The sequence below is a fragment of the Adiantum capillus-veneris genome, chromosome 8 (genome assembly GCF_014529385.1).
Source record: "Adiantum capillus-veneris isolate H3 chromosome 8, ASM1452938v2, whole genome shotgun sequence".
Classification (NCBI taxonomy): Eukaryota; Viridiplantae; Streptophyta; class Polypodiopsida; order Polypodiales; family Pteridaceae; genus Adiantum; species Adiantum capillus-veneris.
Window position 1 is genome coordinate 77,139,662 of NC_140938.1, and position 24,119 is coordinate 77,163,780.

Sequence of the window (24,119 nt, forward strand, 5' to 3'; positions counted from 1 at the left end):
ACGCATTGTACACCTTTGTGCAATCAAAGTAGACCACTCTCGCCGACGAGAGTGGGGCCTTCGGAGGAGGGTTTTACAACCTCTCGGGTGTCGTATCTCTTCTCTCTCCTTCCCTCAGTCTCATTCACTTGCATGCACAATATCCACTCACTTTGTTCGTGATCATAGCACTCTCCATAATGGAAGGCTCTCTCCTTCCCTAAGAACTAAAAGGAACCTTGAGCAATAAAGATCACTAATCTTGAGAAATACAACATTCATTCCGCTGCACCTTATACTTTGCCATGGATTCCTCCAGCTCAGATGTGCAGCGTGATGACGGGCCAGGTAATATTCAAATTTCATTCACGCATGCTCTCTACACATGGATTACAAGTACTTTTCGAGTTTCGACCAGCGTGTTACCGCTCTAGAAAACGCGAACGTTCAGACGAACCTTCGCTTGGCCTCTCTCGAAGGGGTCGTGCACGGGCTTAGTTCCCGGCTTACTGCTTTAGAAAATACGGCTCAGTCGACGACTGCGCGTATTTTCGAGGGCGAAACCCATCTCGAGCAATTACGGACGCAGATTGCTGCTTTTGGGCGTTCACAAGGTGGTGCAACTGCCACAATTCCGTACAAAATTACAAATTTCTCCGGTGAAGAAAAGGAGTGTACAGAACTAGCCGTAAATAACTGGCTGCACCAGTGGACCACATACTTTGATCTCCATGGGGAGCATGATGAACGGAGGATTCAGACGATTCCTCTTTATCTGCGCAGTAAGGCGCTTACCTGGTGGTGCAACATGACCTACGACGTGGGCTGACTTTTGTGTGAAATTCAAGAGGGATTTCGCCAAAATGGATCCTTTGAAAGCCTATGCCAAACTGCAGAGTCTTTCGATGAAAACTCTGTCTTTTGATAAGTATACGACAGCTTTCAAGGAAGCGCTCACCTTCTGCAAGGTGGATTCTACGCACGCTGTGCACATGTACCTGCTAGGATTGCATGAGGATTACCGTTGGGCCTTAATCAAGGACAAAGCCCCAACTGATGTCGAGGATGTAGTGGCAAAGGCCAGGACGTTCCATTTGATAAGCACAATCTTCTCCGTTTCCCTGGGAAGATCAATGGTCACGACGTGACCGTACTCCTTGATAATGGAAGCTCACACAATTTTGTGGATGCAAAATTGGTGCAGAAACTAAGCCTGCGGCGGACGCGGTACAGTGACCATGAGTATCGCGTGAAAATGGCTCATGGCGTGGATACGGATGTATGGAATTGGATGGTTCCAGACTTGTCGCTCGAGCTAGCTGATTACAAAAAAACCCGGATTTCCACATCATGCGCCTGGATAGAGCAGATGTTATTTTAGAAATTCCATGGTTTTATGATAAACAAGACTCATTGTATATAGACTATGTACATCACTCTCTTGTTTTTGTTAAGCAAAACATGCATCATGTATCTGTGTCGCTTTGTGATCAGAAGTCTGTAAATAATGGTTTTGCAATACCAATTGTTACTGCTTTGGAAATGTATAAAGAAACAAAGTCTTCTAATGTTGACTTTTATCAATGTGTACCATCTGCTTGGTTTGATTCGTTAGTGCTTGGTACTTCTGTCACTGAATTTCGTAAAAATGTTTCATATTCTTCTGTTGAACTTGGGGATTCCGACGAATCCAACCTTATCCGAGAAATCATGACTGATTTCAAGGATGTTTTTCCTTATGATCTACCTCCTGGCTTGCCGCCTTCGAGAGGAGTCGATCATGGCATTGAGTTGGTGGCTGGTAGTTAGCCCTTCTCAAAGCAAAACTATCGGTTTAGTAAAACCGAAGAGAACGAGATTCAACGGCAGCTGAAAGATTATCTCGACAGGGGTTTTGTTCGACCAAGTCCGTCCCCATGGGGAGCGCCAGCGTTACTTTCTCGAAAGAAGGATAACACTATGCGCTTCTGCGTCGATTACAAGGGGTTGAATAAGCTCACTGTCAAGAACAAGTATCCGCTCCCGCGCATGGACGATCTGATAGATCGGCTCCATGGAGCGTTGTATTTTACGAAGATAGACCTGCGATCAGGCTATCATCAGATACGGATCAAACTGGAAGATATTCCTAAGACACGCTTCCATACGCGTTATGGTCACTATGAGTTCTTTGTCTTGCCTTTTGGTTTGACCAATGCTCCAGCTACGTTTCAGCAGATGATGAATGATCTGCTGAGACCGTTCCTAGGCAATTTCATTGTTGTATTTCTCGATGACATCTTGATCTACAGCCGAAGTTTGCCGGGGCACCTAGCGCATATACGCATTGTTCTCGAAGTACTGAGGACTAAGAAGCTTTACGCTAAGGCTGTCACAAACGGGAGCGCATAACAATATAAAATATACTCAGATAAATAAAATTTATCACTTAATATGAAGCCAGAGGATATAGAGAGAAATAAATAGAGAGAGAGATAGAGAGTGAGAAGATCAACACAGTACTGGGGACCAGAAGATGGGCTGGTCCCCCCCCCCGTAATAGTATCTTTATTACTGAGGAGAAGTCTATACAAGCACCTGAACCGAACGTATTACCACGTTCGTTCTAGAATAAGACTTGATGGTTCCCGGAAGCCTCAGCTTCCGATTCTTAGGGCAAAACCCTATTCCAAGGAACTTCCGTTCCTTATTCCAATTCCTCGAGAATCAAGGTTCTCGCCTCTGGATCTCACCTTCCAAACTCAGGGCATGGCATCCCTGCAACTCTTTTCCAACTCTCTTTCCAGAGTCCTCTTCCCGCAGAACAACTGTGCTTTCCCAGACACGAAGTCCTTACTTGGGAATCCCAACTTCCGGATCACAACTTGAGAGACTACCTCTCTCCGATCCGTGGATCTACTTCCCAAACTCGGGTACGAAACCCTTGGGCTGATCTGGCTCTAGTTACTCAGAGCGCTTTTCTCTTGCAGAGGCTCATGCCTTTCTCTGCTCCTACTCCCTCACGAAGAGGAAGTACACCTGCAATCAAATACTCAAAGATCAGAACATGAAAATCGTTACCTTCAAAGTCTCGACGCTCGAAACGCAACTCCGTTCTCGAAAAAGCAATTCCTCGGAAGAGATCTCTCCATAGAAAATCCTCTCTTCCAATCCTACACACAAAAGAGGTGTGTTCTCGGGTTCCTTCTCGTAAATCAGCCCCGTCTACGACGTTTATGGGCTGAAAACAGAGAAATCAGCAACTTGTCGCGATGGAAACACGCTTCGTAGGCACTTCTTCGCGAGGGAACTCGAGCACTGGGTCTTGGCGACATTTGGTACACTTGGGGTAGCCATGGACATCACCGGCAACGTCTTCTTTACAGCTAAAATCTGCAGTAGCATCTCCTCCTTGCAAAGATTGGTCCTCCTCTATGAGTAAGGGCATGTGATGCATTTATAGCTCCTAGCCACGGGCACGAATAGCTGCTCGCGTAGAGATCGTGGCCGTTTTTTTTATTATTATTATTATTATTATTAAATTTTTTTCCTTTTTTTTTCTGTTCTGCCAGAAAAAGAGAGAGAGAAAACGTTGGCTGATCTGTTGCCTTATTTATCAGATGGCTGCCCACTTATTAAGTGGGCGGCCGGCGTATTTTAAAAATAGTCTGAACCTGCCCAAAAACTCAATAAAACCTTATAAGTTAAAAACAATGCTTTCGCAACACTTCCCAGGCGTCCCTGGATGCAATCACATGCACAGTTGCAATGCAGACATAGACTTCCTCGCGAGAAAGCATCTACTTTCCCGAAAGGCAATCCCGCTTTCTCAAAAAGCATCTGTTTTTCCTCAAAGTTTCCTCTGAGCCCATCTTCATTCAAGTGCTTGCTTTTTCCTTGTGCACAATTCTAACACAGTTCGGAATTTTCTCCCGACTATGGATATTCCCTTTCCGATGCACCCGTCACCCACCTTGTGACGCATCAGGAATACCCATCACCTAGTCCTTTCCTACCGAACTTACGGTACAATCTCCTTCACGATGCTCTATGTCACCCATCCTATGACGCATCAGAGATGTCCGTTCCCGGATGGTCGGATACTTCTTTTCGATGCTCCCTGTCACCCATCCGATGTGACGCATCAGAAGTACCCGTTCTTGGTGGCCTTACAGATATTCCCGTTCTTAGTGTTCCCGTCATTACCTTAAATGACGCACTAGGAATACTCTGTACTCGAAAGTCTCCAGTGAGAAAAACCCTCACTTATAATTCATTTAGAATTATTTTTTCCTTGGTGTTCCAAGCGAGAAAACCCTATCACTTATAAATCCAATAATTCATTTAGAATTATTTTTCTGTAAGATAAAGCCAATTTAGCAACATCCCTCTCACTTATAAACAGTTGTCCTCAACTGTAGAGGTCCAACTGAACTACCAGGGAGAAACCGGAAAGATTCCAAATCTTGCTCGATGGTGAGTTGAGCTAGTCCTTCTCAAAAGAGAACTTAAAAATTAAATTAAACAAAAATTCAAAAAATTAATAATTCAATACTTAGCTTACCAATTCATGTCCTCCCTCTAGTACCTTGCGGATATCCTTCACCAATCATCAAACTTACGAGCTGTGGAAGAACTCGTCATTCGTGTCTTTCCAACAGATCAAACGTTTTCTCATTCGAGAGTGTTAACTCAATTCCACCTTCTCAATCCGAGAAGAATAATCCTCCTAGAATCAATCTAGGTATCTGTCCTTGCGCAGAATCCTGCGCTGTTAGTCCAGAGGGTATTAAACCTCTTGTGTCCTCCCACATAGGGAATGCTCAAGTCATAGAGCATTAAGCTCGATGTCTTTCTTTCACAAACAAAGTTTGCGATCACCTTAAAGAAGGTTCTTGTTTCGGGCCGTCGCTCAACGTAGGCAGACGGTTCCAATCCGAAGATTCTTTGTGCACCGCGGCACTTCCTTCCAATCTTTTCCTCCTGCGAGTTATTACCACCAGCAGTGATTTCCCGATGCCCATTAGCGTCTCTTCCTTACAAAATCATAAAAAATGATTCACCTTGCGAGCATCAATGACGATGTGCAAAATCTAAGGCAGATAGGATTCTAGCCATAACATTTTCTGAACGTACGTTCAAACCCGGTTCACAATAGAGCGAACCTTCTTTGATTCTCAGGGATGTTCTCCCATATGTAATTCTTACCATTTTGAAACGGTTGGCGAGCTATATTCTTACGAACATAATAGTTCGAATTTATTCCAGCAGCATGTAAATGCTACTTGACCTTCTCATGGAGAAACATATCCCGCAACCAAAAGTTGCTACTGTAATGGTAAAGGCACATAGCGTACTCAATGATCAACGACCATCGGAAAACCTCTTCTCCGTAGAGAAACTCAAATTCCTTCTACCAAACACATCTCAAATAGAGATTCTCGTGTCGGAATATTCTTGCGCGCAAAAAGGCCCTCAAGAGAGTATAACAAACTCTCGTCCAGTTCCTTGGCATAGGTCTGCATCTTCGTGTGTTATCCATGTACTCAAAAGTGTACATAATTCTTAAGCTGTGTTAGAGTTTCGGTGAACCTGGGAAATTACCTTTCCTTCGTAAGATCCTTAGAGCGAAGACGCTCAACTTGACGATCACTTGGCTCGATCTTAGAGCAAAACCCGCTCATCAAATAATCTAGGATTTTAATGCTTGGATTCCTCAAGCACAGGCCGTAGTCGTCGCTTGTTCCTTTCCTCGTAAAGAGAGTGTTCATTCACTTGTGCAAAAAGCACTACCATATCTTCCCTTACCGGGTAGGGGGTGTGGGCTTAAAGAGTACTCAAGCTTCATGAAAGCTTTTCTTTGCTTGAAAACTCAGAATGGTTCCTTCATAATTTCCTACCCGCAATAGCAGGTAATTTGTTGGAGAACTACCGGATACCAAATCAATCATATGGACCTTCCGGATGGTTAAGCAAAGCAGTTCATCGTATAAACAATGTTCTGACTCAACCTTACTCTCATAAACACTCGAGAGTGATTGTCTTGGTTAGACACAACCATACCTCGTGCAAAAGAGCAAACAAGCATAATGCACTTTATGATTTCCTCAAAGATGTAACTTTGATTAAAAACCTGCCCTCTCACTTAAAGTTCAAGCGTCTTCTATTCAAGAAGTCAGGAGTTAGATTTAATTCCCTTACTCCAAACTTTCTGTGTTAAATGTTTCCCGTCCCACCATGGGGATTGGATTCTATGTACACTAAGGTGTACACTTTCAGCTTTGTATTGCTGACTCCACCATCTGCTGCAAAGTATCTTGCAGATGGGTTTACAAATTCGGGCAAAAGTCCTTCGTTAAATTTGTTCATCTTTCCTTCCTCAGAGAGGATCAAGAATGGAGCTACCTTGGCAAGAGTGAACCACTACTTGCTTTGACTCACTCGTGTTCCTATTGGGCAAACCGATCCCAATCTTCTTGGATGCCTTCCTCAAAGTGTAGAGGAAAAAAATTTGTCGAAAAATTCAGCCTTGAATTGAATCCAAGTCTTGTTGTAAGTTCCTTGCAGAGCTTTGGTATACCACCAAGTACTTGCAATCCCCTTGAGGTGTTTAATCACATGCCTCATCTTCGACGCTTTTTCAGAAATTGTCGTTTGCAAAGGCAACTTCAAACTTCTCGAATCAATGCGGTAGCTTTCGGGGCATCTTCCCTTCCGTCAAAAGTATGAAACTTGACTAGAAGTGTTCCTAGGTCTAGAGACCTTCTTCATATCCTTCCCGGAATGACTGGATTTCATGGCTATAGTTCTGGATTGACGTTCATGGATATTTTCTGGATTCTGAAGAATCTCGAGCATTCCACTCCTTGGATTCTCTAGGTTCTTGAGCATCATGCTCTTGTCGCCTTCTCAAAGAATCCCAAGCCTTGTGTCGACTTCTTGAAGAGAGAAAAAAAATTTCCAACTCTGCGAGCTTTTCCTTGCAGGACTTAGGGTTCCGCCTGCTTACTTCTCTCTTGGCTTGTCATGGCTTCTTCCCGTATCTTCCCAGAGTCGTCCTCCTTTACAGAGAAAGAAAGGAGACCATGCTCTGATACCACTGTCACAAACGGGAGCGCATAACAATATAAAATATACTCGGATAAATAAAATTTATCACTTAATATGAAGCCAGAGGATATAGAGAGAAATAAATAGAGAGAGATAGAGAGGGAGAAGATCCACACAGTACTGGGGACCAGCCGATGGGCTGGTCCCCAGTACTGTGTGGATCTTCTCTCTCTCTATTTATTTCTCTCTATATCCTCTGGCTTCATATTAAGTGATAAATTTTATTTATCCGAGTATATTTTATATTGTTATGCGCTCCCGTTTGTGACAAAGGCTTCTAAGTGTGAATTCTTTAGGAAAGAGCTTCTGTACTTGGGTCATATCATTTAGGCTTTACTGGATTCTTTCGCAAGTTTATCAAGGATTACTCTAAAGTTGTTGCTCCGCTTACGCAACTTTTAAAAGGAGGGGTGAAAGGGCCAAGGACTTCGGGTCCTCATCGTAAAGATAATCCCCATATTGTCTGGAATGAGCGTCTCGACGAGAGCTTTCGGACACTAAAGCACTTGGTGACTACTGCGCCAATATTGCACATTGTGGATCATAGCAAACCGTTTGTGGTTGAAATGGATGCTAGTGATTATGCTATTGGTACGGCATTATACTAGGATGAACGTCCTGTTGCGTTTGAAAGTAAGAAACTTTCTGACGCTCAGATGCGTTATCCAACGTATGAGAAGGAGCTTTACTCCGTAGTCCACGCCCTGAGGAAATGGAGGCACTACTTGTATGGCTCTACGTTTGTTGCATGGACAGATCATCACTCCTTGCGCTATATCTGTGATCAGGGTGATCTCAGAGGCCGGAAGGCTAGATGGGTTGAGCTTATGCAAGAGGTTGACTTTGAGATCCGTTATAAATAAGGATCCAGCAATCGAGTTGCCGATGCACTCAGCAGGATTCATGAGGTCAATGCCTTGTCTATGACAGAAATCTCGACGGATTTCTCTCTCTCTCTGAGGGCTATGTCGTTTTGATAGCCATTTTGGCAAGATATGGAACGAGGTCAAAGCGGGGCATGACTCGCCTACAGGCTTCGATGGTCTGGAGACCCAAGTGACTCGTGCTGGAGAGACGAGATAGCGACAATATTCCATTAGAGGTGGACTATTGTTCAGAAATGGTAACGTCTGCGTGCCGAAATCGATGACGTTTGACAAAGGATTTTGTGCGAATGCCACAATGTTCCTAGCGTTGGGCACCCAGGCATCCCGAGAACTTTGGCTTTGGTCAAGCGATATTTCTATTGGCCAAGGATGCGCTCTTACATAGAGAGCTATGTGAAGAGATGCGCTCAGTGTCACGTCAATGAGGCAGAGCGCCTTAGGAAAGCTGGCTTGCTACATCCATTGGAAATCCCAGATGCCAAGTGGCAAAGTATTTCCACACAGGTGCACGCCAACGTCCTCGGACGCTGGCCCCAGCACGTGGGAGCTGCCGGATGGTGGCTATGGTCGGGTGGTTCGTCCGACGCGTATCTGTAGGTGGTCTGTGTAACCGGGAGATCCTCTCTCCTCGTTCATTTCACAGAGAGAGAGAGAGAGAGAGAGAGAGAGAGAGAGAGAGAGAGAGAGAGAGAGACAAACGCAAGGTATGGTGGAAGAGGACCATGGGCAGAAGACCCAATATAACAACCAGATGATGGAAGTGGGTACCCTCTTGCCCCATAAATAGGTGCCCAAGGGGAGGTAGGGCAAATGCTTGGAAAATACCCCACAACCCAGCATAAATAAATATGAGGATATATGTAAGGCGCCCATGCAAGGTGGACAGTCGGCCCAAAAGTGGGCGGCCGGACAGTGCAATGGGTGGCCAACCCGGAGACATACTAGTCGTACATGTATGCCCTAGACTTGAGTGAAGCAACAATGGTGTAAATCCAACACCCCCTCTCAACACCAAATGCTGAACGAACGGCATGAAGCCGAAGGTGAGGCGAAGGATGAAGATGTCTGCTGCGATGTCTGCAGCAGTCTGGGGTGTCCGAACCGCTGAGAGATCTGCATGGTAAAGTGCCGTCACGAGCAGTGTAGCAAACTATTGTACTCCGCAAATGTTGTGTGAAGATACTGCGTGAAGGTCCCGAACTAAGTGTGAAAAACAACTCCATGTCGTGAGAGATGTGCCAATAGACCTGTAGGTGTCCTGCCCAATAGGATGTGTGGTGTTTGTAGTCAAACCGTTTGGATAAAATGGGGAAGCCCAGGAACCGTCATGAGAGTGACCGGAAGCCTGTCAATGCATGAACCTAGAACCCAGTCTGGCTAGGTGGCTAAGCTGTGTAAAACTCCAGGAAGGTCAGATGTAGCAATCTGTGCCGTAAACGTCCTCCGAAACAAGGAAAGCCACACTAAACAGTCTGCACTCTAGAAGCTGCAGCAGTCACCGAGAGACCGCACGCACCACCACCGGATGGTGTCCTATCAGTAGGTAGGGTAATCCAAGATGAGAGGAAAGCTAGACTCAACAGTCGGCGTTGTGAAAGGCCTCTAAGAAGAGGTGTGGTCAGACCAAGCTGTCTGCACCGTGATCGTCCTGTATGAAGAAGGGAAGCCATACTGATCAGTTTGCGCTGTGAATAATCTCTAAGAAGAGTGGCCAGACCAAGATGTCTGCGCCGTCTTGCCTATGTCTCTTGTCAACGAAAACATAATCCGCGCCAACAACGCCAACAAACCGCAACTCGGTGTGGCTCTCAAGGTAAATGAGCTGGGAATGGCCTAGTGCCCAAGTCGGGGGATAAGTCTGTTGTAAGGTTACCGAGGGTGAGTGTAAGCAACTATGAAGGTAGCAATCCAAATGATTAGGAGTGTAGAAGAGCAGCTGCACTACCATCCAAGCCAAGCTCCGGGTGACTCCGCATGTAGTCAAGGGATGCCTGATCTCCCGCATCTCACGGGTAAACTCTCCAAGAGAGTCCAAAGCACTGAAGTCCAACTCCAGTCTATAGTGTGAAGCTTCGGCTAAGCAAGGCTCAGGAGTCTTCCTCACAGCAAACCAATAAGCATCGTCAGGATGTTTCGATCAAGGAAGGGGATTGGGTGTATTTAAGTCATGAAGCAACGTCTTAAGCAAGTTGGAAAGAAGTGTCCAAAATTGTCTTTCAGAATGTATGGCCCATTTCCTCTCATTAAAAAGATAAATGAGGTTTCAATGAAATTGCAATTGCCTAACTCATGGTCAATGCACAACGTTTCCATGTTTCTTGGTTGAAAGTGTTTCAGGGAACACCTCCACAGGACATTTCAGAAGAAGAAGAACCGGCGATCATCGATGAAGCTGAAGTCATGGAGCCGGAGCAAGTGTTGTTGCATCGGTTTCGCCATGGTCAAAGAAACAAGTGAGACAATACTTTTTGAAGTTCAAGGATCGAGGAACCCACGAGGCAGTGTGGGTTGCTGAAGAGTTTTTCAAAGATAATCCCGAGTTGTTGGCAACCTACAAGGACGCCATGCAGATCGCTACCAGTAACTCACTTTAAATGGAGGGGATGTTAAGTGCACATCTAACCCTATGTGCATGTGGACAAGCTACTTCATGACAAGGGTTCAGTTAGCTTAGCTTAGAAAGTGTTCTGGCACTTTTGTGAGTCTGTTCGCAGACCGTGCATGTCCAGGCACTTAGAGTAGATGCATATCCTCCGGTTGCACGCAGCATGATCCTCAGCATTACCATCAGATTCCATCAGGAGCATTTTACAGTGCACAGAACCTATTTTCCCTATTTTCGCCATTTTTCACTTATTATTAATAAGTGACTTTGTTGGGAAACTGGGTAGGGCAATTCTGGTAAGTCACTATATAAGAAACCTAGCGCTAGCACTTTCAGGCAGAAGAGGCAGCAGATACCACCTGAAGTGCACCTTCTCAGCAAGACGGCAAGAGGAGCTAGCGTTTTCAGCCACCAAAGACCAGCCAGCGTTTTTTATCAAGTGTAGATCAGCCCCAATGTTTTGCAGTTACAGATCAACATGGCGACAGCAGAATCCTTAGCGTTTTTGCAACAGATGTACCATCAGCCGTAGCGTTTTTGGAGTTGCAGATCAACCCTAGCGTTTGCAGTTCCTTGACGACAGATCCCAGATTTGCATCAGCGTTTTCAGTTAGCCTCCACACCGCAAGCCCCAAACCTCGCAGATCTCACCTTCCCGCAACAGATCCTCGCCGCACGGTCAGATCAGCCAGCGTTTGCAGATTCAGCCCACTATTCGCAGATTTCAACATCTGCGTTTTCAGCGCGTCGTCGTCATTCCCATCGTCACCGACACAGTCAGAACTCACCAAATACAAGATTTGCAGATTTCAACCCTTAGCGTTTTCAGTTTTCAGCTCGTCCTCATCGTCGGCAAGTCCATTGCATTGTAGAGATTTGTGCAATCAATAGTAGACCGCTCTCGCCATAGAGAGTGGGGCCTTCGGAGGAGGGTTTGACAACATTCTAGTGTCATATTCTTCTCTCTCTTATCTCTCAGTCTCAGCACCTACAAAAGACTCTCCCTTCCATAATTGAGAGGAACCCTTGAGCACAATTCGGAGCACTCATCTTGAGCAAAGTTCAACATTCACACCCGCTGCACCTTACATTTCTAGACCTGGAAAGCTATAAGGCACCGCTAGATTATGTAAGAGAAAGCTCACCTTGAATTCCAAAAGTCACCACTAAGTTGTGTGTGAGACGAGCAGACCTTGACTTCCATTGGTCGACCATGACGTTCCATTTATCCTAGGCTACGTGTTGATGTTGCCAGATGCCTACCAATGTGTAACAACACCGCTCACCGGTCAAACACGGCTAGAAATCATTTATGCAAGAGGGTTCCAAAATGGAAAAACCTAATATAATGGATTGACCTGACATGCAGACCCTGTGAAAAGGATCACAAAATTGCCGATACCAAATCCCAATAGACAAGCCTTGGCTTTGACGATGTAGTAATAGCGTGCTCACATGGCGCATAGAGCCATGTGCACATGACAAGGTGTTAAAGCCCTGAGGGTCATCTCCGAGGGTCATCTCCTAGGTATTTTGACTAGATCTAGGGAGAATGCTTCTCTGCGACCATGCCCGGCCTTGTGAGGCTAGTCTCTTGCATGTAAGTCTTGGCCTTGGGTGGTGCGCAAAGTTTGCCCGGCCTCTTTAGATTGTGCCCACCCTATTTTTGAATGTGACTCCATTTACATAGATACTCAATGGATATGGCGAGTCGGACAACCTAGGTATCATTAAAGATAGGGGAGGGAGGTCACTACCCCGTAGTGGAATCATCGTGAGCAGACCTTGTATTCTCTTGTAATAACAGTTGCCTGCACATTTTGTGCTACTCTCTCTCTCTCTCTCTCTCCTCTTTTGCAGTTCACTCTTTCCCACCTGCTCCTCCCCTTGTCCTTTCATGTCTTCATCCTTTCCGCTCCAATTTGACAGAAAGTACATGCTGGTTTAACTTGTAAGACATCAGCTGCAATGACATCCTTCTGCTCTGTGCCTTTAAGACAATAGCCTTTTGAAAAAGTGTTGTAGCTGAAAAAGATCATCTTCTAGGAGCTCAAATCAAACGTGCCCCTCTACTTCTTTGTAACAAGGACATAGACATCACTTCCAAAAATCCAAAAATGCAGAAGTTCAAGTTTCTATCAAAATACACCTCAAACGGAGTCTGACAAAGAACCGAAATTGTAGAATGGTTGACTAACAGTGTCTATAATGGATACCCAAACGGGGGGTTATATGACCAAAGTTGAGGGTACATTTAAGGACACACTCTGTCTTGAAGTAACCCATCTGTCTAACTAGCTCTTCTCCATCTCCTCCTCTTTTCTGCTCAGCAATGGACCTTTGAGCCACCTACAAACTCCTCCCAGGTCTTTGGACTCCTCCAAGGAACTAAAATATTGATGTCAGGCAGCTCAGCACAGAATTGAACAAACAAGAGCTGGCAAAGGAATCAAGGAAAATGGGCGTATACAGCATGGTTTGAGCCTCCCCTGGACCCCCCCCCCTCTCTCTCTCTCAAGCAGAAAGACACGAGAGTTTACCACAAAAGACTGTGTTTGGCAATAAGGCGAGAGGCGGGTGCTTTGCCTTTCCTTCTGCTGCTGCTGCTGTGATGGCCCATCACTTCCGCTTGCAATATTTCGGAGCAGTGTTACAGATTGAACGCCTACATAGCATGGCGTGGCGGCTGGTTACTCATCTATATGTACGAGACGGCCATCACAGCAATATATAAATACATATCAATTCTAGTCTTATGTCCAGTCTTGCCTTCGCTTTGCATCTCCATTTCAGTCTTTATCTGGTTCTTGTAACTATCTTCTGAACCTGGCTTCACGTGTAATCTCATCTAGTTAATTCCTAGTCTCTAGCCTAGAATAGCTATCAAAAGTCACCAGCTCGCTCATACCATTTTGGCAATAACGATGGTGAGCTCAAAGCACTTGATAAGGATCCTATCTCCTAGTTGGAATTTGAAGTTAGCTAAAGTCCACAATGCCGCCCAAAAGATCACGAAGAGGAACAAGACCAACCACAGTGTTCACGGAGGAGCAAGATCACATTAGCAGAGTGGCTAAGAAGTTAGAGCGAGCCTTGAACGATAGACTTGACCTCGAGAATGATGAAATGGATGCTAACCTCAACCAGAGAGAGATTGAGGGACTTGGGGGCTCCTAGCACTTAGCTCAGGCGAGGAGAAGGCATTCCGAGAGAGTTGAGAGACGTTTTCGCTCGCACCGTTCTCAAAAAGATCACAAGATAGGAGTGATGGGAGCAAACAGAGTTGGAGAACATCACATAGGAAGTTTGAGAGAAAGAATAAGACGGAGATAGTCATGGAAACACATGATCAGTACAAGGATATGTGGATGTAAACATTGATCATTACAACAAGCATCGTACTAGAGAGCGAAAATTGAGCCAGAAGGAGAAATCTGCATACATGGATCATGAATCACACCATCACACGACTAGACATGATGAGTGCTCTAATGACCTGAAATTGCTTTTCTTACATTCAAGGGTGGAAAGAAGGATGATCCTGACATCCACATACAAGCATTTGAATAATATGTTGAACTCAAGAACATCGATGAGTATGAGTGCGGAGAATACTTTCAACAGAACTTGAAGGATCCAACAAGGAAGTGATATTACCACTACACAGCCTGCAAGCTCAAAACGTAGAGCAAAGCTAATCAAGGCATTTTGTCTTGAGTATATTGAAAGTAAAGGTAATATAGATATCTTATGTGAACTAAATAAGATCAAGCAGGGTAAGCTCTCTGCCAAAAGCTATAATGAGAAAATAAAAGAGCTTATTAGGAAACTAAACGAGCCTCCTCCTAGAAAAAAGGACGCGAGCTTGGGTTTCTCAATGGCTTTAGAAGCAAAAAAGCTCAGGGAAGTACCAACACTAACAAAGAAGCTCAATGATAGGGTGCAAAGGGCATTGAAACTAGAGCAACATGCTAAGAAAGCGAAGGGCCACAAGGGACGGAGAGACTCAAGTGACAATGAGATGTAAATTGAGGAGTCGGAGTCCAGCTCCAGCTCAAGTTCATCTAATAGTGAGTCTGATGATCATGTCAAAACCAAGAAGAAAGGATCGTGGTGGACGAAGAAGATTGAGGCAATGTCAAAACACATTGCAAGACCGTAAATCAACAAGGTTGAGACCTAGTGTTAGAAATGCAAATCAAAAGAACACAGGGCTAATAAGTGCTATCGATGTGCTTACTCTAAGGTATTTGACCATGTAAGGAATATTTGTAAAATCCACATGCATCATTTTAAGAAGGAAAAGGATGTGTCAATGATTGCACTAACAAGCCCGGAGGTTCCAAAGTAAGATGGAACGTCTAGTACCAACGATAAGAAGGCCAGTACTCATAAGGGACCTGGGAGAGGAAGGTACCAAGTCACCAATGGCAAGGGTGAGGTAGAGCTAATTTCGGAAGGAAGAATTTCAGATGCTACACTTGCGGAAAGTATGGACACTTTGCAGCAATCCAATGTCCAGAGTGTGCAAAACCAAAAGGATCTGAAGCAAAACCAGTAGAACAAGTTCCAATGAGAGAAATTACCAAAAGTATTGAGTGGTAATAGAGGATTTAATAGATGGGCATGTGCAGGAAATGAAATGAACTAAAGAGGCTCAAAGATGTGAAAAGCAGCAAGCTACATGGAAAGCTAAGGGTAAGGCTAAGGAGGTTGATGAGTGGCAAGAGCAGAGAACTCTAGCAGCAAAGATCACAAAGGATCTAGATAAGAAGATGCCGAAGCAACCACATTGCTCTGAGGCCAGAAACATCCAGAGACTGATGTTGCAACTTTTAGTAACTCAGGAGAGCAAGCCACCGAAGGTGTATCTGGTAAGGAAAAAGCTGTAAGGAAAGTCTAGGAGTTAGTGAAGGCCTCAAAGGCATGCCTGGAGGAGAAATTAAATCAAGTCATACCATACTTGGCCAAGGCTGACAAAACAGACCTAAGGACAAAAAATGCTTAGGGACAATCTGAATCATCACCAAAGGGTCAATCAACCACTAGACACAAGAGGCCATCCTGAGGCATGGCACTGTGAGGATAGCAAGTCAGAAAGACGGTCTTCCAGTCCAAATAGCAGCTCTAGCAATGAACAAAATGAGATTTATTTCAAGGTCTACGAGCAAATTCTAAAGATAACTATAGAGCTAGATGATATCAGACGAGCCCTATTGGAGGCTATGAAGTTCATGAGAATGAAGAGAAAGAAAGCGGCTAAAGCAATGGCCATGGACATGTCTACCATAAAGGATGATGATGTGTCAGTCATCTAGATAGACTATAACAATGGGAATGGTTATCAGATGTCATATTGGATGGTGGGGTAGGGGTAAATATATTGGGAGAACATGTCAAGCAGAAACTAGGCATTCAAAAAATGAAACGATCAACATTCAAAAAAATGATGGTTGACGAGAGAGTTGTCTAGGCCACTAGGCTCGTGGAGAATCTACAAATTAGAGTCGGGAAAGAAAAGCTCAAAACCAGTTCTCTAGTGCTGGATGTGCAGTAACATATAGTATATTATTGGATCCACTGTGGCTCAGGAGTGCGGTAGCCATTCATCACTATGCGGGTCAAACATTGACCATTCAAGGACCCTATAGGCACTAGAAGTTGGAAGAAATCTATGAGATCAAAAGAGATTTGTAGGAAGTATGGGACAAAGAAGATCAAGTGGATGCTCGCATCTACAAACGTATTTTCCATATCAAAATTTGATTAGAATGTGATGCTAATGGATAGGGATTGAGTAGAAAGACATACAAAAATATCCAAAAAAAATCATTGAGTCCAATCCAGGTGAGAGACTAGGAACTCTAGATGGAAGGACACCAACAGAATTAACACAAAGAATGAAAGATTCCAGACCATAGGGGGGTCAAAAGCAGACCAATGCACAGAATTCTGATCAAAGCAGTGAACGGATGGACATGGAAGTAGGATCAAATGAACTAGGGAATCCGTTTAATGAATACAGAGTAGGAATTAAGATAGATAAGGAGGCAGAGTCACTGGCAAAAAGAAAAGAAGGTGGACCAAATTGGTTGTTGCTACATGACCAAGAAATCGAAGAATGGATTTTCGGTTCAGAGGAGAATCCCAAAATGGTGAAAATCAATAAGCATATGAAATCAGAGATCAAAAGAAAGGCCAAGAAAATTTTTCAGAAGTACAAGGATGTGTTTGCTAGGGAACATACACATCTTAAAGGGGTAGATCCAAAGGTCTATCAGAATAGGATACCATTGAAACCAGATTCAAGACAAGTAAGGGTCTAGAGATATAATCCTGATTATGCCTAGAAGGTCAAAAAGGAGATTGATAACTTATTGAAAACAAGATTCATAGCACTTTGGTAGCGATTAGTGACTGGTTATTTCCAGTAGTGGTTATGCTGAAGAAGAATGAGAAGGTGGACTATGTGTTGAAAATTGGAAGTTGAATGCTCAGACAATTAAAGACCCATTTCCGCTTCCATTCATTGACATGATGTTGGATGATAGTTGTTGGCCAGGAAATGTATATTTTCATGGATGGATATAGTGGTTACAATCACTTCAAAATCTCACAAGAAAGAACGTCATTGAATGGGGAGAATTCATATACCTAGTCATGCCATTCGTATTGTGTAATGCCCCAACTGCAGTTTAGCGATGCATGATGGAGATATTTTGTGAGTTCTAACATAACTTTTTGGCTATATTTGTGGAAGATTTCACCGTCTTCTCAATAGAAGATATGCATCTCCTATTTCTAAATATGGTGTTTGAGAGATGTAGAAAGAAATGGATTTGTGTGAACCCCTTTCAACTGATCTTTATGGTCTGGATGGGTCAACTTCTAGGTCATATTTTATCTAGAAATGGCATTGAGATGGCCGAAGACAAAGTTCAATGTGTGCAGATTGCAAGAACACCAAAGAATGTGTTTAAATCAAGCTTATTCTAGGGTTGCATTTTTCTAATGTAGATTCAGTCATCTGTTTGCAACGAAGGCTCTTCCATCGTATGAACTGACCCAAAAGGGAGTGAAGTCCCGAAATGTGCGGCTAGTTTCTAGTGCTTAAAGGAAGTGATCAATAGGAAGCCAATACTCCCACAACTAGACTAGAATGTAATATTTCATGTTCGTGTAGATGCATCTGGAATGGCTATGGTAGCAATATTCACCCAACCTGATGTAAAGATAGACTAACCAGTCTACTTTGCTAGTCTCACGTTCATTAGAACTGATTAGGGATACTCAACATCGGAAAGAGAAGCACTAGGAATGGTGTTCAATGAAAGTAAGTTTAGACACTACCTATCAGGGAATCTATTCCACTTCTACATTGATCATCAGACACTCCTCTTTTTTATTAACAACGTGATAATTCAGAGAAGATTGATGAGATACATGATGTTCCTCATGGAGTTTGATTTCAAAATATGCCACAGGCCAAGAAAGACTCACTGCTGTGTGTATTTCTTATCTAGAAGTACAAAGGGAATCTTAGCAACATCTATGAGAGATGAAACAGTGGATACTTAGAATATGGCATGGGTAAGGCAAGATCAAGAGTGGCATGATGCATATGACTTCCTCCAGTTTGGGGGATTTCCAGAGGACTGGTCCAAGTCCATTAAGAGGGCACTGAATTAAAAAGAGTCTGAAGTTCACAATCATAGGAGGATCATTATACACACTTGGAATTGATGGGGTGTCTAGATTATGTGTATATATGCAAGGAATCCACAAGATGTATAGGACAAGAAGGAAATAACTATTTTGATTGCAAGCAAACTAGCATATTCAATCCATGTGAAGTGCTCATTTTCTAGCCTCTCTATAATTATATGCTATCATACTCCATCTTTTGACTCCATGTTTGTAGTTTTATGCTAACTACCATACTCCATTCTCTCTCTCTCTCTCTCTCTCTCTCTCTCTCTCTCTATATATATATATATATATATATATATATATATATATATATATATATATATATATATATATATATATATATATATATATATATATATATATATATATGTATGTATGTATGTATATATATCAAATATAACTCTCCCTCCTATGGTGTGTGGAGAAGAAATCTTAAAAAGCTAGGTCATCCACGCGCATTGTAAGAGAAAAGTTATATCGAGCTTCTTACTTTTCTCCTACGGCATGCATAGATGCATTCATCTAAAGCACACATGCCCTCGTCCACCATTAGCCAAAAAATCCAATAGCTTTTCCTGAGCTTGGCATGGCTTAATCATTTCTCTGTGAGATCTAGGTGCCACTGTGAGAGATGTGGGTGACTTCTGCCAATGAAAAGAGCAAGGTTCTCTCTCTCTCTCTCTCTCTCTCTCTCTCTCTCTCTCTCTCTCTCTCTCTCTCTCTCTCTCTCTCTCTCTCTCGTGCGCGTGTGCACACACATTTGACTCTCTCACAACACTTGGTCCCCCCCCCCCCCCTTCTCTCCCACTCTCGCACTTTTGCTTGCATAGTGGGATGATTGTGAATGAATCCAAAACAAAGGTTATTCTTGTGAAAATCAACCATAAGGAGAAGCCATGCATTTTGCTTCTAGCTGTCCTTGAGAACTTTTGCTTGCATAGTGGGCTGATTGCGAATGAATCCTAAACAAAGGTTATGCTTGTGAAAACCAACCATAAGGAGAAGCCATGCATTGTGTACAACCATGAGACACTTGGAGCCGTTGAGAGATGTAAGTACCTTGGCCTTGAGTTCCGGCCAATCACAAGTGGCATGAATGTGCTATGCGTCGTTTGGAAGCCGGAAAGAGAGCATATTACGCATTTGAGAACATGTGTAATGTGGGAAACATCAAGTGTTGGGATCTCAAGAAGTACCTTTTTGACACATTGGTAACACCGGTTCTTCTTTATGGAGTTGAAGTGTGGGGCAGGAGCATCTCAGAGTCTACTTGGAAAGAGTTTGAGAATGCCCAATATCATTTTTTTACAAAATTTCTCCAAGTTAATACACAAACACCATATATGAGTCGGGATCTCTTCCGATTGACGTTATGGGGGGCATGGAAAGGGTTGTAGAGTACTGATAAAGATTCGTCAAAACCCCTCACATTGACTTCCTACAATTGCATGGTAATCAAACAAAAAAGTTCAAAAGACGAATAAAAGCAAGATCTTAAGCACGCAATGGATGCAAGATATAAAGAAGTCGTTTGGAAGATGGGATCCATTACACTTGCTACATGATGCCTCAATAGACTTTCAAGATTTTCTACAACGCCAATGTATTACGGCTTGAGAGAAATCTCGTGAGTCACGCTTCATACATTACTCCACCCATATTGCCCCCAACTACAAAACCATGTTCTTTGCTAAAAGAGGAAACTGTACTCACCCTTACATGCTTGAGCATATCCCCTTGTCAATGATATGCACTATGGAATCCATTCAGCTTAGCTCCCACTCCCTTTGATGTGAGACAGGGCATTGGGGCAACGAAGAAGAGTCAAATTGATTGTGCACATTATGCTCACTCCAAGTTCGAGAGTCTGATTACCACACACTACTAGAGTGCTCAGCTGTTGGTCACATCCAAACTTGCTTCCCTCACATTTTCAGCCATGACTTAGACCTACACACTTTCCTCTTCGAGCCGTAGTGTGGGCTCTCCATTGCGACTCTCATCACCATAATTTTTGGAGCATCGAGAATTGCTCATTAGCCACACACATACTACATCACATCTAGCTTTGGTCCCATAGGTCATACTTGACCTTCGAGGACGATAATTAAATCCATCTATCTATCTCTCTCCTGCACGTGTACGTTTGACTCTCTCACAACTCCTAATGCCCCCCCCCCCTCCTCTCTCTCTCTCTCTCTCTCTCTCTCTCTCTCTCTCTCTCTCTCTCTCTCTCTCTCTCTCTCTCTCTCTCTCTCTCTCTCCCCCCCCCTCCCCCCCCAACTATAATTAATTATTGGACCGTTGGCCTCATGCACGATCGTGTACCAAATTTACGCTTTACACAGTGAAATTCAAGTTGGCCGATGCTATGAATAGTGCAAGGCAAGGCTATGGGTGCTTACAGGTACATGCTAAAGTGGTAAGACAAATATGAAGGTCATCAAGGGTAGGTAAATGGTAGCAGATGTGTCTGCTTTATGTGGTTTTTTGGGTCAAGGTACTTGCTATGGTGCCCATCAAAGGTGGCTGGTCAAAGGGTGAAAAGTGTAGAAATGGAAGTGATAGAGGTGGTTCTTGAGGTGTTCTCCGAGTCGGTCTAGATGGCTCCTCAATCGGAACTACGATGTGCACGTTATGGCAGTTTGAAGGTACAAGTGGTTTGCAGATCCCCGCTGGATTGGATAGTTGTAAGTGGATGTGAGTGGATAGACATAAAGTGCTTGATTTATGGAACGTGTTGTTTTGTTTGGATTGGCAATGGAACTCCAAACGGACAAGTTATGAGGAGTCAAAGTTTTGCCTAGGGCTAGTTATGTGCCATTCTGGTCACCTTTGTAAGTGTACCATCAGGGATTTTCTTAAGCTCTCTAGGGTTTGCAAAGGTGATGTACAACATATGAAACCCACAAGAAGTGGCAGTTTTCCAATTGGAGTTATGAGTGTGACTTTTGCCAGTGAAAAGAGCAAGGCTCTCTCTCTCTCTCTCTCTCTCTCTCTCTCTCTCTCTCTCTCTCTCTCTCTCTCTCTCTCTCTCTCTCTCTCTCTCTCTCTCTCTCTCTCTCTCTCTCTCTCTCTCTCTCTCTCTCTCGTGTGCACATAACAGGGTCCAGTTCTTGTGGTGACTGTACCTCACACTCCTGGCATGTTCACCTCTCTCCATTTTTCTCTTTGTGTATTCTCTTCTCTATTGTACAATGTATGTATTGCAATCATAATATATCGTCGTTGGCTATAAATTAAGTCAAATTGTGTATGAATTTGGATTAACAAACAGGATACAAATTTGATAATTTTTTCTTCTTTTCTGAGATAAATGTTATAAAATTATATCTTGCAAATATGGCGGATATTAAGGTGTTGAAACATCACCAAAAATTTGTCTTCGAAGTGATAATACGTCACTTTCATCGCATGTCAGAGCTTGAGCTTCGTCATTGCCTAAATCCCTCGGCTCCGGAACAATATTACCAATTCATAGAGGCTTTATCGAAGTCTGTCTTTGAGCAGCTTTAACACGCATTTACGCCCCAGAATGCATTTGACATATCTTTAATGACATCAGGTACATTATCAAACATGGTGAAGCAGTCTATTGGATATATTGCGAAGATTTTCAGGATCTAAAAAACCCTGAAATAATTACTTTGCCAAGGGTAACTACTCGTATACAACTTGTGCAACAGTTTTTTACTGAGTTCAAGAGCAAGGGAAAGCTGGAAAGAGAAGCAAAGGGCACGAGAGTGGAAGTCAACTCTTTTGATGCTACTGCAGAGCCAAAGACTACGGTTAGAGTAGAGACTCTGCTAGTGCCACTCTTGCACTCGATCAGTCTCAGCTCCCCCCTGTGTTATATCTTTTGCCAGAAACTGCAGTCCTCAACATACAGGCTCCGCAACTGGGAGAAGGGAGATGGCCAAACATTTAGCGTGTAGGTGGTACACACCCTGCCTTTAAATAGTAGAGAGACTACGGTTAGAGTAGGGACTTTTCTAGTGCCACTCTCGCACTCGATCAGTCTCAGCTCCCCCCTGTGTTATATCTTTTCCCAGAAACTGTAGTCTTCAACATACAGGCTCCGCAACTGGGAGAAGGGAGATGGGCAAACGTTTAACATGTAGGTGTCACACACCCTGCCTTTAAAGAGCCAATATATGCAGCGCAAATCTTCAAAGTCCACTTGCATGGACCCACAGTGGATCAGCAGGTCAAGGACGAAGCCACAACTTTGGATATCGCTCATCGCGGCATCATTTATCTACTTGCCATGGTCCGCCATGTAGAGATTCCGATGCTCATTTCACGTTTTTGGAATGGCGGCCATGTAGAGATGTCGGTGACTTCTGCCAATGAAAAGAGCAAGGCTCTCTTTCTCTCTCTCTCTCTCTCTCTCTCTCTCTCTCTCTCTCTCTCTCTCTCGTGCGCGTGTGCACACACATTTGACTTTCTCACAACACTTGGTCCCCCCCCCCCTTCTCTATCACTCTCACACTTTTGCTTGCATAGTGGGTGGATTGTAAAAGAATCCAAAACAAAGGTTATGCTGATGAAGCAGGATCTGTGAAGGAGAAGCTGTGGGCAGGGAGAAAGAGCACACAGACACACGTATGGAAGGGGGTGAGCCAAAGATTAAGGCCCCCAATTATAATGTACACATATATTGAAGAGTGGCTCAAGTGTACTATACACTTGGGTTAGTAGCAGTTAGATGGGCAGCCAGACATGGCCAGCATAAACCCAACAATCTCCCACTTGATGGCCAATGTGAGAGGCCAAAAGAGAGAATGAATGAGTAAGTCTCTATCTTACCCAATGCCCATCAACTCATGACAATGTTGAAACTGATGGTTGGAGAGACTCTTGGTGAGTGCATCCGCTGTGTTTTCTGACGTAGGAATTTTCACTAAGTCAAGGCTTTTGTTTGCCAGGCATTCACGACTGAAGTGATAACGCACATCAATGTGTTTCGTTCTGGAATGAAACGCTGGATTTTTAGCCAAGGCAATAGCACTTTGACTATCACAGTGAAGAACTGGTAAGCACTGCTTCAATCCAAGATCCTGCACTAGGCGAGCAAGCCAAATAGCTTCTTTGCATGCTTCACTCAATGCAACATACTCTGCCTCTGTAGTGGAAATGGATGTACAATCTTGAAGAACTGATCTCCAAGAAATGGCAGAACCAGCCAATGTGTAAATCCAACCTGTAGTTGATTTACGACTGTCAACATAGCCTGCATAAATCTACATATCCCTTAATGGATAACTCTCCATGACCATAGCATAACTGTCTATCTGCAGTGCCACTCAAGTATTTGAGAATTGACTTGACAGCATCCCAATGCTTTTTACCAGGGTTAGACATAAATCTGTTGACAACTCCCACTACATGTGCAATGTCAGGTCTTGTAGCCACCATGGCATACATAAGACTACCACAAGCTAAAGCATAAGGAACCTTAGCCATCGCAGCTTTTTCCTCAGCAAATTTGGGACAATCGTTCTTGCTAAGTTTCAAATATGCAGGCAATGGAGTACTCAAGGCCTTCCCCTTCTGCATGTTGAAATGATCAAGAACCTTGTGCACATACTCTTTTTGAGAAAGGTACAACAACCTCTTCTTACGATCACGAGTAATGCACATACCCAAAATGTGATTGGCTTTACCCAAATCTTTCATGTCGAATTGACTTTTCAGCTTGGTTTTCAAGTCAACAATGTCCTTCTTAGAATGACCAGCAATAAGCATGTCATCTACATAAAGGATAAGCATAATAAGCTGTCCATTTGGTTGTCTTTTCATGTAAAGACATGGATCCTCATTACTGCGCTTATAGCCTAGGGAATGCA

The 24,119-nt window shown here is 43.7% G+C and overlaps 1 protein-coding gene across 2 annotated transcripts in view; it reads right to left on the reverse strand.

The window, feature by feature from the left end:
* The window catches only part of LOC147452400 (uncharacterized), a 99,056-nt gene extending 85,747 nt beyond the window's left edge, over positions 1-13,309 (reverse strand). Inside the window, exon 1 of one of the 2 annotated variants that reach the window (XM_086518112.1) lies at positions 13,101-13,309. In XM_086518112.1, the coding sequence (XP_086374238.1) occupies positions 13,101-13,180 (80 nt within the window). In that variant the 5' untranslated portion in view covers positions 13,181-13,309. The remainder of the gene's footprint in view (positions 1-13,100) is intronic. The other variant, XM_086518113.1, reaches the window with a different exon arrangement.
* Between the last annotated feature and the right edge of the window lie 10,810 nt (positions 13,310-24,119).